This window comes from Nelusetta ayraudi, unplaced genomic scaffold, assembly GCF_046127955.1.
Source record: "Nelusetta ayraudi isolate G7.1 ecotype Tasmania unplaced genomic scaffold, CSIRO-AGI_Nayr_v1 ptg000042l, whole genome shotgun sequence".
NCBI classification, from domain to species: domain Eukaryota; kingdom Metazoa; phylum Chordata; class Actinopteri; order Tetraodontiformes; family Monacanthidae; genus Nelusetta; species Nelusetta ayraudi.
Window position 1 is genome coordinate 16342501 of NW_027466092.1, and position 17591 is coordinate 16360091.

At 43.7% G+C, this 17591-nt stretch overlaps 2 protein-coding genes across 2 annotated transcripts in view; one reads left to right on the forward strand and one right to left on the reverse strand.

The window, feature by feature from the left end:
- tbx21 (T-box transcription factor 21) overlaps nucleotides 1-8267 on the forward strand; it is a 17624-nt gene extending 9357 nt beyond the window's left edge. The window contains exons 2-6 of the mRNA XM_076034899.1: nucleotides 754-908; nucleotides 2977-3098; nucleotides 3190-3348; nucleotides 4139-4200; nucleotides 4493-8267. Coding sequence (XP_075891014.1) covers nucleotides 754-908; nucleotides 2977-3098; nucleotides 3190-3348; nucleotides 4139-4200; nucleotides 4493-5315 — 1321 coding nt within the window. The 3' untranslated portion in view covers nucleotides 5316-8267. The remainder of the gene's footprint in view (nucleotides 1-753; nucleotides 909-2976; nucleotides 3099-3189; nucleotides 3349-4138; nucleotides 4201-4492) is intronic.
- Nucleotides 8268-8480: 213 nt separating this feature from the next.
- osbpl7 (oxysterol binding protein-like 7) lies at nucleotides 8481-16540 on the reverse strand. The gene is given in 21 exon segments (XM_076035526.1): nucleotides 8481-9587; nucleotides 9929-10051; nucleotides 10148-10274; nucleotides 10974-11124; nucleotides 11199-11343; nucleotides 11446-11524; nucleotides 11615-11678; nucleotides 11978-12115; nucleotides 12235-12371; nucleotides 12450-12596; nucleotides 12735-12903; nucleotides 12990-13096; nucleotides 13180-13333; nucleotides 14516-14605; nucleotides 14706-14824; nucleotides 14968-15094; nucleotides 15133-15342; nucleotides 15426-15539; nucleotides 15624-15677; nucleotides 15789-15929; nucleotides 16351-16540. Coding segments are annotated over 21 exon segments (2634 nt in total). The 5' UTR covers nucleotides 16480-16540; the 3' UTR covers nucleotides 8481-9478.
- Between the last annotated feature and the right edge of the window lie 1051 nt (nucleotides 16541-17591).

Genomic DNA, 17591 nt, shown 5'->3' on the forward strand with positions numbered 1-17591 from the left:
GTTAATGTGTTGACACTTTCACCGTCGCACCATTGCCCCTGTGTAATGTGAAATAGTGAACTTCTTAGCAATGAGTGCTAACACGTGCGCTGAAAGTTTAATGTCTATTTCCGCCACTGTGAACTCTTACTATGTCCTATCCTTATCTTCCCAATGAACGTTTTCCTGATACTAGTGGGATAAATAAATTAACAGATGTGGCAATAAGTTATCAGATGGCAAAAAAATAAAATAAAATTTTACTCGCCTTGTTTGGTGTCCATGTCTCGCGTCTGTTGGTGCCTCCTCTCAGTTGAAGTGACCCAGAGCAGCAGCGCCCCGGGGATGCCCTGACCTCCAGTTTACCCCGTCTCACTGAGACTCCCTGTGATCAAACTCAGTTCAACATGTAAAGCTCCAGCAATCAGAAGCAGCTTCTAGGGCATTTTTTATTAACAGCGGCATGAAATATTCACCTACACTCGTTGCCTCCCCTGTCAGCCTTTCTGCTCCACCTCCTGTCCATTACTCCCTTAGTCTTAAGGTCAACAAAAAAAAATCCCACTCTTCTCTTCTTATCCCCATTCAATTTGCCTGGATAGAGCTTTAGAAATACCTTTGAATCAAGACGTACATTAACACTATTCATGTCTTTGTTGGGTCAAACCTTTGTCTTAGTTGGGGAAAACATTACGCCACTCATCTCTTGTTTTTCTGCTAACATTTTATCATAAAACTGAGTGCAAATCATTTTACCTTTGTGTGTCTGTCCAGGAGGATGTTCCCATTCTTGAGCTTCAACATCAGTGGTCTGGATCCGTCCGTCCACTATAATGTGTACGTGGACGTGGTCTTGGCCGATCAGCACCACTGGAGGTATCAGGGTGGCAAATGGGTCCAGTGTGGGAAAGCAGAGGGCAACATGCCAGGTACGTGGAAAACATGTAATAGATTGCTACATTGTTTTATTATTTTTTTACGCTGGATTTCGTAGAATATGTTCTATGTAGAATTCCATCCATTTTCAAAAGCAGCTTCTTCCTGAGCTCAGGGTCACAGTGGTCTGCTGGAGCCTCTCCCAGCTGTCATAGGGTGAAGGCAGGGTGACACCCTGGACAAGTTGCCTGTTCATCGCAGGGCCACATAGAGACAAACAAAGACAAACAACTATTCACACTCTCACACACACACACCTACGGACAATTTAGAGTTTCCAAATCACCTCACATGCGTGTCTTTGGACTGTGGGCAGAAGCCAGAGAAGCCACGCAGACACAGGAAGAACATGCAAACTCCACACAGAAAGGCCCCAGGCCCACAATCGAACCCACAGGTTTCTTGCTGTGAGGTGGCAGTGCTAACCACTGCACCTAAGGGTGTAATTATAGAATGGAATACCATAGAAATTGTTCAATTCAGGTAAAGAATTAGGTATAGGTTTGAGGCCACTGAGTAACATGCCATTAAGAGGCGGGGAAATGCTTAAAATACAATGGTAATTGGAATGGAAATGCATTGAAAAAAATCACTTTGCCCATTTTTTCTTTTTTTAAAAGTCATTTATTTCCCCAAAAATGAGAAAAGTCCATTGCTTATTGTTGTCTCAGTTTTAGAAGGAGGCTAAAATGGAGTGTTCCTGCTTTTGTTTGAGGGCTGTGAACAGAGGGTTAAATATACTGTCTTCTGGAGAGTAATAGAGCGTTCTTTTTAGTGATTTAGATCGTAAAATCTAAAAAAGAAATCACAAAATGTGTCTTACTTGGTCATTGTGATAACAGATAATGGAGCATCTGGTTAAAGTCAATGGGTCACATGACATGGAAGCTATACTTAATTTCTCTAATTTGCCTGAGAATCACAACCCTGTGATAAAACACCAGCGGATGACCTCTGGTCCATCCAGCAGGCAGAAACAGGTGTCTGCCATGGAGGAGGGTTGTGAGGAAGTGGTTAGTTTAGCAATACCGTAGCAGAGCGTCATTTGCAGTGAGGGAAGGTAGGTGTTAGGTGAGTTTGTGAGGTTGCAGCATGGTGCACTACCAGACTGAGAGGTTTCTGTGGACATTGTCATGTTGCTGTGGCTTCGAGCTGAAGCAGAAATTCTGCACTTTAATGTTGCAATGCAGCTGATTAATTTGAATATTGTGCATAAAACTGACAATTGCTAGAACCAAGAATCTAAAAATGTCACTATCTGCTAAATGTATTATGCTGCAGTGTGGGCAGTATCTTCTATAGCGTGTGGCATTTCTCACATGACATGAAGAACAAATGTTTATCGTTGCTCCAGCCCAGCTTTGCGAAGAGTTCACTGAAACAATGCGACACGCCACATCCCGCCACTCACGTGCGTCAAGTGTGACTTTTCACACCAGTAAGAAGCACCAGTCCAATACAAACTGTGAGTGAGTGGGACAGTCCGATCCAGGCAGCCAGCAAAGTTTTTTCAATGTGCTTTCTCTACCAAATCTTCCCTTCTGGCTTTCTCCCAGGTTGACTTGTGAAACCAATCAGTGAAACATTCCATCTGCTGCATTAAAAACTGTTAATGTGTGTCTTCATTCATCCCTATTTTGAATAAAACCCATGTCTGTCTATTTGGGAAGTATTCACAGTTTTCACAGTTTTAGCCTAAATGCGCTAAATTAAGAAAAAGAAAAATTTGATTTTTAACATCAACAATCAATGAGAGCTTTTTGGAATTAGCACTCAACATTTCAGCAATCAGTTAGCTTAAAAACACAGAAACTTTGGGCATCAGAGTGTCTGAAGGCATTTTTTTTTCATTTCTTTAAATTCAGATTCAAGTTGGTCGCTGCCAGTAGCAAGAAAAAAAAAGTGAAATTGCAACAGGCGGAGCTTGTTTCCAACTGTTTCTTGTTGTTTTGTTGACATTGTAAAGATAAGTTTGAACTTTCAAAGTAAACAAGTGAATGGGGCTGCGTGATCGTCTAAATGTATTAAAACAGCCTTTCTGTGCTTTGTTTTAACTTCCAGGAAACAGGATGTACATGCACCCTGATTCTCCGAACACTGGAGCTCACTGGATGAGACAGGAAGTGTCGTTCAGCAAACTCAAGCTGACCAACAACAAGGGCGGCAACAACAACCAGGGCCAGGTAAACACCTTCCATTCCGTAGCGGCGGCGTAGCTCTGCGGTCCCGGGTGGCCTTGTGCTGACTGCGTGTGTCCACGTGTCTCCTGCTCAGATGATTGTCCTCCAGTCACTGCACAAGTACCAGCCCCGTCTCCACGTGGTGGAGGTGAAGGAGGACGGCTCTGAGGACCCCTTCCTCCCGTCCAAAGCTCAGACCTTCATTTTCCCCGAGACCCAGTTCATCGCTGTCACTGCTTACCAGAACGCAGATGTAAGTCAACATGATGAACCCCATTTTTATCTTTATTTTTTTAATTTTTTTATTTAGTTTGATACATTTCGATCCCTGTCAGCCAGAACCATCATAATGAAAGCCCACACGACTCCAGTGAAACACATCTCGGCCTGGTCTGGAGCTGAATGATTCATGTCTGACTCATGTCTCACATTGACGTTTTGCTTTAATACATGCAGTCGTTAAAAATTCAAATCCTCATTTACGTTCTGTACAACCTAGCGTAAGTGTAAACAGCAGCATGCATACAGTGGGCCGGGTTCAGCTGAGAGTCAGCTGACCTCGGCCGACCCGACTGCTCCACTTCCCTCCTGTTTTTCGTTGCGCCTGCAAACACCAGGCACCCAACCCCCTACAGCCACGCACTGGGGGAGACTCATACCTTCTTTGACACATGCATGCACGCATACACATTCACACACACACAGACGTCCAACCTTGCACTATGATGCACTTCATCGACACTTTGAACAATTCTGTTCCATTTCCTTCTGTAAATATAGAATTGTTTTATATATTTTATATTCAATATCTTATTTTTTAAACACATTTGTGTGCTATATTTCTATCAATAAAACAAAACAAGCAACTTGCGTGCATATCTCTAATTTAATTTTTTCTACTTCTATTTTCTACGTCAAAGCCAAGAGGCTCCTCAAAATTCCACCGACCTTGCGTCATGACGATAAAGATCTTGAATCTTACATTGACATATTTATCTTCCATCTTCATGCTTCTTCATCCTTTGTCCTCCCTTTGGCCAAAGATCACCCAGCTGAAAATCGACCACAACCCCTTCGCCAAAGGTTTCCGTGACAACTACGACACGTGAGTGCACACTCGAGACCCGCTATATTTTTGCACTCATGAAAGCGGTGATGTCAATTCTTGCCGGTAAAATGTTCCACTATCTTTGGTTTAATAATGGCAACAGAGGCTGCAGCAGCGCAGCCAGCGACGCAGGGTGAGAGGCGCTGCGAGTTGGCTTGAGGTTTTGGCAGGAAGCAGCTTGTGTGTCTTTTTTTCTCCTCTCTTCTTACGCTCTCTCTGTTCTCTCCTCTGTCCCCCACCTACTCGAATACCCACCACCCCTCACCTCCTCTCCCTCTCCCTTGCTCAGCGTGTACGCACCTCCTGAGTCTGACCGCCTCACCCCCTCCCCCACCGAAAGCCAGCAGCTGCTGGCGGGGAGCTGCTACGCCCCGGGCTACCTCTCCGAGCAGTACATGAGCCCGCTGTCCCAGAACCGCTTCTACGGCCGGGAGGCGGTGGGCCTGGGCCAGCAGCACAAAGACCCCTCGTCCAGCCCGAGCTCCCACAGCCGCTGGTACCTGCCCCCCCAGCAGGCCGTGCCCCCCAACCGATTGGACTTCCCCTCCTCGTACGAGGGCGACTTCTCCGGGAACACTTTCTACAAGCCCTTCCCCTTGCAGACGTCGGCCCACCACCACCACCACCCCCTGGGCTACTACCCAGACCACCCGTTTGCCACCACGAGCATGTCCGTCTCAGGCGTCACCTCGGTGGGCTGGGCCACCAGCCGGCCCACTCCTCAGTACCTCAGCCACCCCAGCAAGAATCTCAGCTGGTTCCGACCCATATCGTCCACGTCGCCCTCCTCCTCTTCGTCCACGTCGCCGGGTCACCCCAGGCTGCACCCTACCTCAATGCTGGAGCCCCTGCAGGCGTCCCTGCTGCCGGACAAGCCCAAAGACAGCACGGAGGCGGTGGGGGAGGACCCCTGGCACGAACCCACCTCTGTCAAGTCGGCCACCTCGGGCGACTCGGGCTTGTTTGAGGGCAGCATGGGCGAAAACAAGAAGAGGAGGGTGTCGCCTTACACGTCCAGCACTGAAAACTCCCCGCTTCCGCCGCGCAGCGGGGAGGCCTGCGAGAAGGACACCAGCAGCGACGCCGACTACTATGGCTACTACACCCACTGAGGGCAACAGCCACAGTGGCAGACAGCTTCGTCCCAGTACAGCCCGGTCCAGTCAGGTCAAGTCTGGCGATGAATCTCAAGCTCAGGCCGCGGACAATAAAGTTTCCTCTGCAAAGTGTCAAATTATTACAGGAAGAACTTTTAGGGCTTCCTGTCAAACGTTGGGCAGAAGTGAGTGGAGGTGACTGCGACGCTGCCCTCCAGTCACCTGGACACCACCACACGGACAAGCAGACCTGTGACTTCGGCCTGTGGAACACACACACACACAAACACACACACACACACACACACACACACACACACACACACGAACACACACATGCGGGGGGAAAAAAATGATCTGCATATCTGGCGGCTGACAGACGCCTGCAGGGATTGTCCATCCTTATCACAAACTCTCCCCGTCTACGTTGGCTCTGTCTCGTCTCATCCCGTCTCAACCTCAGCTTTTCACTGCCACCGAGCGCCTCCTCACCATGAACCCTTGCAACTCAGCCCCTCCCTCAGCCAAACAGGTGGGATGGGTTCACTGCAGCTCCAGCCGGTGGAGAGAGAGGAGCGGTGCAGGCCCACCGCGCACAGGCCAGAGCGGACCCATGTCAGGAGGTTAATGGGGATTAGGAAGGAGGTGCATTCAAGTGTGGCCGCTAATCCAATTTAAGGCAGCTGGGACAATGTTATCTAAATCAGCAGCCACAGAGGGAGTGGAGCTGCCTTCACTTCTTCGACATCAGGAAAGAAGTTGGTGAATTAACTCAGAGGCAGCAAACACACTGAAAAAGATCCCGTTGATGATCTGGGATCAAATTTTACATCTACAGGTTTTCTGTAACTATTGGTCTTTGTAAGATAAAGTCCTCCGCTCATGTAGATACAGCTGAATTTGTTTGACGTTATTAAAAAAAAAAAAAAAAAAAAAGATAAATGTTTCAATTTTCCCAATTACCTCAATAAATTTATTTCATGACAATTACTTTTCAGCAAAATTAACAAAGATGTATTGTAAAATATTGCTGTTAGGACACTGACTTGATATATTTTGACTGATGGGGCAATAAGAGAAAAAAAACAACAGAACGTTCTGTTACTCCCCAGAAAATAGGTCATTTTATTTTTTATTCAGACAGTTTTGATTCAGGAGTACCAGGCATCCCAATGAAATCCATAACTTGTATCCAGTCGAAGACTAACCTCGACTCCTCCTGTTGCTTCTACCTTCAAGAACACTCAGAGACATCAACTGGTGATGATGAAAGATCAGGCATGAACAACATCCACTTAACAGTTTGCTTAACAGGGCCCCATAGCAATCAGCTGACACACACACACAGATAAAGCTTCTGATCATTACTGGCATCAATACCAACATAATTGGAAAGCTTTATTGGCAAAACAGCCCCTCCCTCTGCTTTTTCTTACCTTTGTTCAAATTAGATGACGCACCGCCTGAGTTTGGACACGTAAATTTGTTGCAAAGGTGACAAAGAAGAAGGCCGTCTACGATTAAGAATGCAGGTAAACGGATGTGACCACCGTCAAAAGGAAGTGCAGAGTGACCACAATGATGTGTGTGGTGGTGATAGCAGTTGGTTGGCAGTGGCCCAACCTTTGGCCCACTGTCAGTGATGAAGAGTGAAGCCGATCACCGATCTGCTTGTCACTCTCCAGTCAGCAGCCAGTGGCTACTCACACAACACCAGATTGGAGGGTTAGCGGGCACTTAGCCCGCAAGCGCTAAAAAGGATGGAATCTGCAAGAAACTAAATCTAACCATTTAAAAAAAAAAAGAAAATCCACAGTGAGAAGCAGTTTACACTTTGTTCTAGTTGTGTCTATCGTAGCGTTTCAAAAGCAGGTCCTCAGAGTCTCAGATCAATCCTGCTGCTTCACTTCTGCATGTGTATAATTTAAGATTAATGCTAGTTGGCTTAGCTTAGCCTAATAACTTAAGGCGCATGGCAAACAGCTAGCCCAGCCAGTCAAGTTAGTGCAGTTTTTGCACAAATCCTGACAAAAAAAAATCATGCAAATTGTGAGCATACATTGTAAAGTGGTTTTATATTAGCACTGTACTAAAACAGAGACTTAAACTGGAGTCAAAGACAATTAAACTAGACACACAAGGGTGTTCAAGGCCCGTTACTTTGAAGCACTCGATGGAAATGTTCTTAATCATGATGCAAACTAGGGGAAAGGGTCATTTAACTATCAGAACTTTTTTTATTTTTTATTTTTTTTAAGAAAAAGACAGAAAGGGCATGATTGGGCAAAACAATTCAAATGATGTTTTATATAATGATTATCTTAATAGCTATTTAAGTGCAATTAATATGAAACTGAATTGGTTGAGAATAACTCGCAACAACCACCAAAACAGGGTCAGTGTATTTATTTAATGTGTTATGTTCACCTGGTGACGATGCACTTGAATTTAGGGCAAACAGCGGCATCAAAATGCTCCCTGACGCCTCAGGAACGCCCCCTGCTGGATCTCTCCGGCTATTGCAATCAACTTTGAGTCAATCTTTAAACCTTCAATACCTCCGTTTCCCAAGAGTATGCGTTGTCTTTGAACACAAGCTTTCCCTCCGGAAAAAAGAAAAAAAAGTTGATGTGCTGTACAGAAAAAGGGTGGAAGAAGTGGAGACCAGTGAGATCAAACAATCATGTTTTGTTTTGTTTTGTTTTGTTTTGTTTTGTTTTGTTTTGTTTTAACCTTTGTATTTTTCCTTTTTTTTCTTTTTTGTGTCTGTATTTTTTAATGTGCACTGTTATGTGAAGGGAGCTGCATAGGCTTCTTTGACTCTGACACGGAAACCTTATGAAATGTGATGCGCAAACAAGGGAAGAAGATTTCTGATGAGTGAAACTGTTATTTATTAAAAGGTGGCATATTTGTGTATTGTACTGTAGTTTTTTATTAATAATAAAATTTAAGTCTACACATTAACTGCCAGCTTTTTTTTGTTTTGTTTTTTTGCTGAGTCACTGAAAATCTCACTTTTTCATGGGAAGAGTTTTGTGCGAAGAGGTAAGACGTAAAAAGATCTTCCCATGAAACTAAATGCATACTGTAAGACACACGTAAACAACTAGATGTTCAATGTTAGAATACAGTAAATAAATCCATTAGAAAAGATAAAAACACAACTGTGACGTTGACACTTTAATGTGTTGCATAAATATGACTCCAACCAGCTGGATATTCATTTTACTACAAATGACAGAAAACACAGCATATTGTATACCTTCTGAAACTTACACAGCTGGCAATTACTCCTCATACAAATGCAGTTTCATAATCAGTCTAGCATTGCATTTCATCGGCAGCAATGTTCAGTTTAGTTTCCAGGGAAAAGAAAACAATCAAGTAACTGCAGTCATTCAAGTATTTAGAAGATGGGGGCAGCCCAGCAGTGGTGTATATCCAAACAATTCATTTCCATTTCATAACCATTCTGACATCCTGCCCTCAGGGTCATGGGGGGGCTGAAGCCGAGACCAGCTAACATTGAGCAAAGGCAGGATTACACAATGGCCAAGTCACCAGTTTATCACTGGGTCACATCAGGAGGACAATTCCACACTCACACTCAAACTCACACCTATGAAAAATTTAGAGTTGCCAGTTAGTCTTATGCGCACGTCTGTGGACGGAGGGAGAGAGCCCACACAGACACAGGATAGCACACAAACTCTATTCAGAAAGGCCCCAGGCCTGGGAATTAACCCATTACTTTGTTGCTGTGAGATGGCTACCATCGTGCACCATTGTTATGTTGTCATGTGTCATGTCACAGTTCTTGTGAAATAATAGTAACTTTAAGAAGAAGCTTGTTCATTTCTCGTGAAAAAATGACAGCTAACTTAAAATTGTTTCATCTTTGTAGCCTAAAAAAATCGCAAAAAACATTGATTCAAATTACCTAACAAAAATAAGTAACATTACAAAAAATGGCTCATGGTCAGAGCTGCATTCTAAATAAATTGGCTGTTTCCCATGAGCCAGTCACAGGCAACACAGCATGAATTGGAAGAGAACATCAGCACCATCGTCACTCCTCGTTCAAGGCGGGTCATCGATGCTGAACAGAAAAATTACATCATGATAATTCTCCCTTTCTCATTTGTGTTTTTGCTTGTTTGACTTCTTTATTCTCATCACCATAAAGTTAAGTTGTCAACATTAGCAAAACCTGGATTCTCTCGGAGCTTCCAGTAAGTGTTGTTAGTCAACCACACGTCCCTCCCACAGGAGTCTTTGGTTTTCCTGAAGGAGCAGAAAAATACACACATTTCAATTATATTTACTTATTATTGATATTATTTTGTCATAATTTTGTTACTTGTTTTAGTGTCATTACAGTTTTAATGTTTTTTTTAGAATAGTTAAATAATCAAAAGTACATAGCAAGTTGTGTGATCATATTAATGCCAACAGTTATATTATTTAATATTAATATTGATAAATGGTTGTTTAGAAACTGAAACTGAAAATGGCAATTACAAGGGTAGAGCCACAATAGAGCAGCAAGCAGATAAGATAAGTTTTAAGTTACAATCATAAGTTTGTTTCATGGATCAGTTGGGGGAAATAAGAACTGAGCTCACTTGAAGAACCGTGGAAGATGTTCTTCACCCCGTTTGGCCAGCTCTTTCCTGTGCTCCCGCTGATATTCCTCAATATCGTCTTTCTGTTTGTCCGACTCATCTACTTTCCCCTCCTCCAGCATTCTGTAAAAGCACAAAAATGAATGATAAAAAAAATGAACAGGATTGACTCTGAATGCAACTCTGATAACAGTGTATTGTTTCTCCAACATTTCACACCTTTGGTCAGGGCGCAAGCGGCTGTCTGTAGGGGGTAGCAGAGGCTTCAGGTCCGGGGAAAGTTCATTCAGCTCCATGGCAAAGTTGGAGAAGCCATAGTAGAGGAGGTGATCCTTTGGCTGGGGATCTGTGGGGTGACACAAGCCTGCAGTTGAGCCCAGCACAAACTTTTCGCTTGGATTTACACAGTTCTGGCAGCAAATAGCCATAAATCATTCACCTGACCCATCTGTAAACCCCTCAGCCACACAAATATATATAAAGAATGTAGCCAAATCAAGTTTTTGTTTGACTGTTTTCACTACAATTCCTTCTGTAACTAGATTTAATTGGGAGGTTGGGTTGACAGAATGTAATGGGAAATAGCATCTGCTTGCGATATTTCTGGAACCTCTTTAGGCTGCAACTCCAATTGAAAGTTACACACTTCATGCGGTTGAGTTCAACTTGTGACCTTGTGATTGGTCATCTTTTTTTAAAGCTACTGGACTGCTGATATTTCCAGACTGAGGTCTCGCAGATCCAATCAGAAAAAAAATCTCCTCTGAATTGTTAACAGATGGTTGGAATAGAAGCAAACCAAAGTGTGACATGGATGGATGGATGGATGGATGGATGGATGGATGGATGGATGGATGGATGGATGGATGTTGGATGAATGATAGATGGGTGGATGAATTATTGCTGGCTGCCTGGATGATGGATGGATGGAGGGATGGATGGGTGGGTGGGTTGGTGGGTGGTTGGATGGATAGATAGATAGATAGATAGATAGATAGATAGATAGATAGATAGATAGATAGATAAGTGACTCTCACACACTCACTTGGCTTCCAGACACACTTCGGTGTGGGTAGAGTGTCGCAGAAGATGCCCTCGTGCCACAGACCACCAAAGCGGTGTATGACGCTCCCACTCTGATCCAGCACTGTACCCTGCACCTCGTTCTTGTTTGTGTCTGAGCCCCAGTAGCGTGACTTTGAGAGAGACCCATATTTGTCAGATATGGTGAAAACAAACCCAACTTGCAAAACACTGGAGGAAGTACAACCTTGACAAAGGTGATCTTGCAGGTGCACACGTTGCTCTTGAGGTTGCGGATGGTGACCTCTCCGTAATGCTCCAGGTATCGCTGCTGGCTTAGTACGTTATGGATGCAGGTCACTACTTTGTTCCACTCATAGTGGTCTCCATTCCTGCCGACAACATTAAAAATCCACCAAGGATTCCACATTAATTGGCTCATCACATAGACTGTGATGTTTTCAGATTTTCCAGCATGAGCATGGACTATTTACCTGGGCAGAGTGACATTCACCATCCCTGTTGGCAGAATCTCAAGTGATTTGCCCCAGAATTTATTCTTCCATCGCTGGTCTGTTAAGGAACATACAAACTGCTTGTAATACAAAAGCATTTTCAAAATTAATTAAGATCAAGGCTAGATATTGACAGAATAAGTCTCACCTTGCCAGAAGGAGAAATTCTCAGAGTCAGCATGGCAGGCAGAGATGGGTGGATGGTGACACACCTGATCAAATGCAAAGGAGGGTTTCTCGTAGGGTTTCCAGGACTTTTTAGTTAACTCTATTGAGAAGATTTGTGCCAACCATGACTTTATCCTGACAGGGCTGGTTTTGTATATAACAAAACTGGGAGGGCAAACATGTACAATACTATGGACTCAGTCATAGAGTGCCCGAGAGGATACCGTTAATAATAGTATGGGAGTTGGGCCCAAACCATCACACGGCCCAAAATTGCAAGTCACACCCAATGGCTAGAAATCGCAAATGTTTACTGTAATACATTTGTCAGTGAAAGTTCAACCTGCTCGCTGATGTAGTGGAAGCCGCGGTCCTCTCGGATGCACTCGTACGTCTCTCCCAACACTGGGTTGAAGGGCTTGTAGCGGTTTCTGAATGTCGCCGTGGAGTATCCAGAGATGGCAAAGGCAGCGATGTAAACCTGGAGCGGATCAAATATTAACGCTCAGCATCTGTTCAGCAAATACCAGGTGTGCACCAAGATCTCTCAGGGTTGTTCTACAACCGCATCGATCTGCATCACTGTGCATCCTTTCCTACCATCCGTTGGTAGGGGTCTGCCGTGTTGTTGGCAGTATCCAGGAGTTCACTGTACTCCAGCTCTTCGCACAATCTCTGTAGCAGATTCACAGGTTCATTGAGGGCAGCAGGCATGGACACTCGAGCTAAGTCTTTACCTGAGGAAAGTTAAAGAAACAGCGCCTTTAGTAAATCTGCTGTGCATCCACACAACAAAATTGCTGCTGGTTACTTGCCTATGTTGTTGTAAAGGATGGCCATGAGTCCCACATGGCTGTTGTCTGGACAGACAGCGGGGAGCGTTGTTCTTTTGCCATTGCTCTTGGGAACAATGGAGTTTGGAGTCTTGGAAATGCTCACGCGGTACTTCCGGGTGGCTGAGGCTTTCACAGAAAACATAGGTGCATTGCATTGACATTTGAGTGCCATTCATCGGTACTCCATGTTTAATTTCCACAGAGACTAAAGTTTTAGCTCAGCTAAAATTGAATTTATAATTGATACTACATGTTTCTACTTACCATGCCCTTCCTCTGGCTCTGAATTGGTGGTGCTTCCATCACTAAGCCCCGATTCATCAGACAACTCAGAGGAACTACCACAAAGTACGTCATCACTGGCGTCAAAGTACTCAGCAGCAGAGTCTGCCACTGAAGGAGGCCCTTGAGATAAATTACTCACGGCTGAAGGCTGTTGATCGAGGGGGAGGCAAATAAGAAACCAACAGGGGAAATGTACCAGTGAAACCAGATGACATTGTGCAGTGTGAATCTCACTTCAGCTAATGTGTTTGAGTTGTGGACGTTATTGGCATCCCAGACTTCCTGCACCTTCTGCCTCTCCTGGGACAGAGTTTCATGCACTGACTTCAAGGAAGCGAGCACTGGAGAAGGATAAGACATAACAAAGTGTCAATTCAGCTTTCTTAAATGTGCTTTGTACTCTTTGTATATTTTTTTCACTGACCTCGTTGTGAAATGACACAGATGTCCTGCTGGATCTTCTTGCCTTCGGGGGACAATGTAACTGTAGGAGGAGTCAACTGGGAGTAGACATAGTCCGGTATGCATGGAACCGAAGCTCCAAGGTGAGAGGAGCTGTTCAGATGACTGGACGACAGCTGGAGTAGATTGAGTTGGGTTGTGTCGATCAGCAATTTCTCAGGGCTCAGAATTCTTGCTACAATATACAAACTCACCCAAGATAATTTAACACATGGATGAAGAACCACTCCCCCACACACAATGGATTAGGTCAAAAACTAGCAGTTGGTTAGCCAAGTTAGCAAATCAGCCAGACTAACATCCCAAGAAGTAATTTCAGCTCATTGGCATTTTAGCCTGCTAGTTGATACACTGTTATTTCTATATGTATGTTTTGATTATAAAAACAAAAAAACAAATAGGTGTCATAGCTAAAGTTGGATCTAATATAAAGAATAGAATTAGCAATAGGTTAATATTAACCAAGAGAGTTCATACATTCAGTTCTTATGACTTCCTAAGTTGTTTAAGTAATGAGTCAGCCACTCAAGCAAAACTTTTAGCTATTGCAAAATATTTTTGTTGTGGTGGGAAGCAAACTTCCAGGGTTAGCATCAGATTACATTACGTTACGTATGTTTAAGTCACATTAACCAGGGTTGCCAACTCTCCCGCTTCTGCCGTGTGACACACGCTTTTAATGTGTCACACTACTTGATTGTTATAACTTCTGCAAGCCACATGCTTTTTAGTGAAATGAGTCAAAGTATGCGCCATGATTGAGTGTGCGCATGAATAATGAACAAAATGTCACTCAGGCAGGTACCCAAAGTTGGCAACGCTGCATTAACCTGATCTAGGCTAGTATTATAGCACACGGACAAAAATAGCCACTGTCATCTTCTGTGTAACAAAACATTGCATCATCATGTCAGCATCACATAAGCTCATCCTTCCATCCATCCATTGATATTGCTATTTCAGACTTCATTTTAATTCATATTAAGGGCGACTCTGTTTTCTTGTTTTAAAAAATAGCAATCAAGAACCTGTCAAGACCGATTCTGTTAAGGAATTCCCACTGCCAAGAAACTCACCGATTTAGTAATCCCACGAACAGGCTTTGAATTAAAGAGAGACCCCAAAATGTTACTTGACAGTTAGAATGCTAAATACTTATAATTTAGTGTAGAATAAAACAAAAACAAAGATTTTAAGTATTCTTCAACCTGTGTAAAAGCAGACAATGGCCACAAACAGATAGAAATGAAAGTGATTTAAATTGAGGAGGGAGAGGGGATGTCACGGACCATTCTTACCATTCCCAGGGCCTCGACTCTGGAAAGCGTGCGAGAGTGGCCCCACATCTTTGCAGACCTCGGCCTTTTCGGTTTCTCCAGTGAAAGATTCTGGGCAAACAGTGGTGGCAGTGTCACGCTTAATCTGCATGCGATACTGATGAGAACAGATGCAGGATTTGCTCAGGCTGTTTAATCAAGGGAACCCAACCTGTGTGCTTATGATGCGCTTTAGATCCCCGTTAGTGAAAGCCTGGCCCACCTCCAGGCCCTGCAAACCCTGGATTAGGCGGTTGAGCTCGGAAAGATCCAAGTGACATCGGTTCAACTCTGGGAGAAGACATGGAAGGTGTTTATTGCTCCAGTGATTCCAGAAAAAGACAGAAAGGTCTCATTTATCAGGACTTTGTCATGGATATTTCTACCAATACCAAATCCAATACTGTATTTTATGAATTTTTATTGAAAACTACCTTGAACGCAGTTGTCTGAGTTGTAACTTTGCTGCAACCAGGCAGATACTTTTTTATTCACTGCTGTGTTGGCTGAAGGCAGCCCTCCTGACGTCACAGCTGATTCCAGCAGCCGTGCAGAGTTCTGCTGCAGAAAGATACGGCAGTTAATTCCAAAGCCTTAACTCTGAGTTACTTCCCAGTTTTTTGCAGTGGCTTTGGGTGTGTTATTCATCTGTTAATCACCAGATCTCCATTCCTCTGAGCCAGTCCAACAGCGGTGCAATGGGGCAAAACCTGGAGCAAACTGCTCGCCTGTGTCGCCTCGTTCCTCTTGAAGGACCGATGCGCTTGCAGCTTAGTTACCCAAATGTAGAAGAGGTCATGACTCTTTGCCTGAGAAAAGACTCCGTTAGTCTTTTTTTTTTTTTTTTTTTTTCAGAAGCATCACTGAAGTAATTTCCACGGAGTGCACTGACCTTCATGTGATAGAGGATGTCGCCTGCATCCAAGTCAATGCGATTTGACTTCTTGTTTATCGACATGACCGCACGGCTGACATCCAGCGAGCCCTGGACTCTTCCCCTGGAGACCTGGAGCAGAAAGATGTTGCAGAAGATGGTTTTCCTTCAGCTCCAGCAGGTGAAATTAAGGGCTTAACGTGTGAGTGGACTCACGTCTTGCTGGCTTTTGGAGTAGCGCAAGATCCCTGTTTCCAACACAAAGTATCGCTGAAAGAGACATCAGACATCATATATTTAGTTTGATCCAAAAGCTCAGAGGGCAGGATGGATGGATGGCTGGATGGATGGATGGATGGATGGATAGATGGAAAGTCTCACCTTGTGCCATCCTTTCAGAGGCCACTTCCTCCTCTTGAGGAGATACCCCTCGCAGATACCTGGTGTGGTCAGATCTCCAGGACTGTCTCCTGCGTTTACCTCTCCCTGCAGGTCGTCAACCACCTCCCAGTCTTTGACCATCTGTATGTAGTGTGACATCACACACGGTTCAATGGTTCGAGCCAAGACACATTTACACACGCTTTATTGATATAACCCTTGTTATATACTAAAAGTAAGTCCATGCTACAAGATAATATTATTTTTAAGTTACATAAGGAGAATACTACTTAATCTTTAGCTGTGAGGCATTTCCCAATCCCCAACAATCTCATATCGGAAAATAGGTAACACATACAAACTTTTTACCTGCCTCACTTTGGTGGTTTTTAAACCATTCACATAACACTTTTATTTGTCTCAACTATTCACCCAACATTTTCATCGCAGTAACACTAAACAAGTCAGCAAAAAGATAAGATTTTGTCTTTCTTAACAATTGAAGTCAGAATTCATCAGGAAAACTACTGGCTGTGTTTCTTTAGGAGCTTTAAGCCCTCACCTGTCTGGAGTGAGGCGATGACAATGTGCTGCTGCTGCGAGAGTGCGGCTGCCTCCACACGGGCGACGACTTCTCCAGGCCACTTGCCAGCGACTGGCTGCGGTTGAGGGGGGAGCTGCAGGAATCCATGTCAGAGCGCAGAGCTCAGGTGTCCGGTCTTGTTGAGAGAGATCTGCTGCAATCTGCAAAAAGCCCCCTTGACCACAAAGACAGTGAAAACAGGTTATTATAAAATTTCCTTTCATTTTTAAAGTCACACCACACAATTTTACATGTAAATACATATGAGGTCAGTTTCCAATTTGAAGTTTCACTAACTGAATTGTAAAATACTTTTGTAAATACAATACATGGAGGTTATTCTGTTCTATAAATCGACTTTAAAGAGAGAATAATTCCTTGGGATCTGTGTATCTTCTCACTAAACAAGTTTGGTTTTTAATATACTGTCTGTGCATTGCTGTACTTTTACATACACATGCATAAATCATACAAATGCAGCAATCCTTCTCATTTGATTGTCGAAAGACGGAAATTGTGTCATAGAACGGTGGGAAAATAAGTTCAAAATGACTACCAAAGGAGGAGAAGCCTTGAATGTTTTTCCTGCTTCCTGAACATTAAATAGATAAATCATACTATTGAAGCAGTTGCCTGACTGGCGAGTGCAATGCAAGCATAAAATACAGCTGCAACTCACAAACTAACTTTAATATCTGGCTTGATGTTTTTCTTCAAGGAGCCTCCTGTTGAGGTGTGAGACTGCTAGACACCAAAGAAGAAGTGTTAACCAGGCTGAGAGGGAGTGAGAGAGGAGATGGGACTCGCTGTAATCCAGTTACCTAACAGAGGTGGAGGTGAAGCTCTCACTTCATGTTGAGTTTGGCGAGCTCACTGAAGAGCAAAACCTGCTAATCACACCAAAGCATTGCAAATGTGAAAATTTGTTGCGCATAATTAAGGGAATTCATCGAAATGAGTGATTGTGTTTGTTTTTGAGGGCATGTGCAAAGGTTAGGGATGTGTTTTTAGCAAACTTTAAGTGTGGTGAAGGTGCACAGTCACGACTGTTGCTGCTGAGTCACAAAACAATCTCACAAGACAGGATAGTGCTCAATAAGAACCCAAATATGGTATTAGAATACTATATAATATAGTACTTTTTAATGAGACTTTGTCCAATCAGACTCATGTTTAATAGAGAAGAAGTGAAGTGATGAGGACATTGTGTTATTTGTATG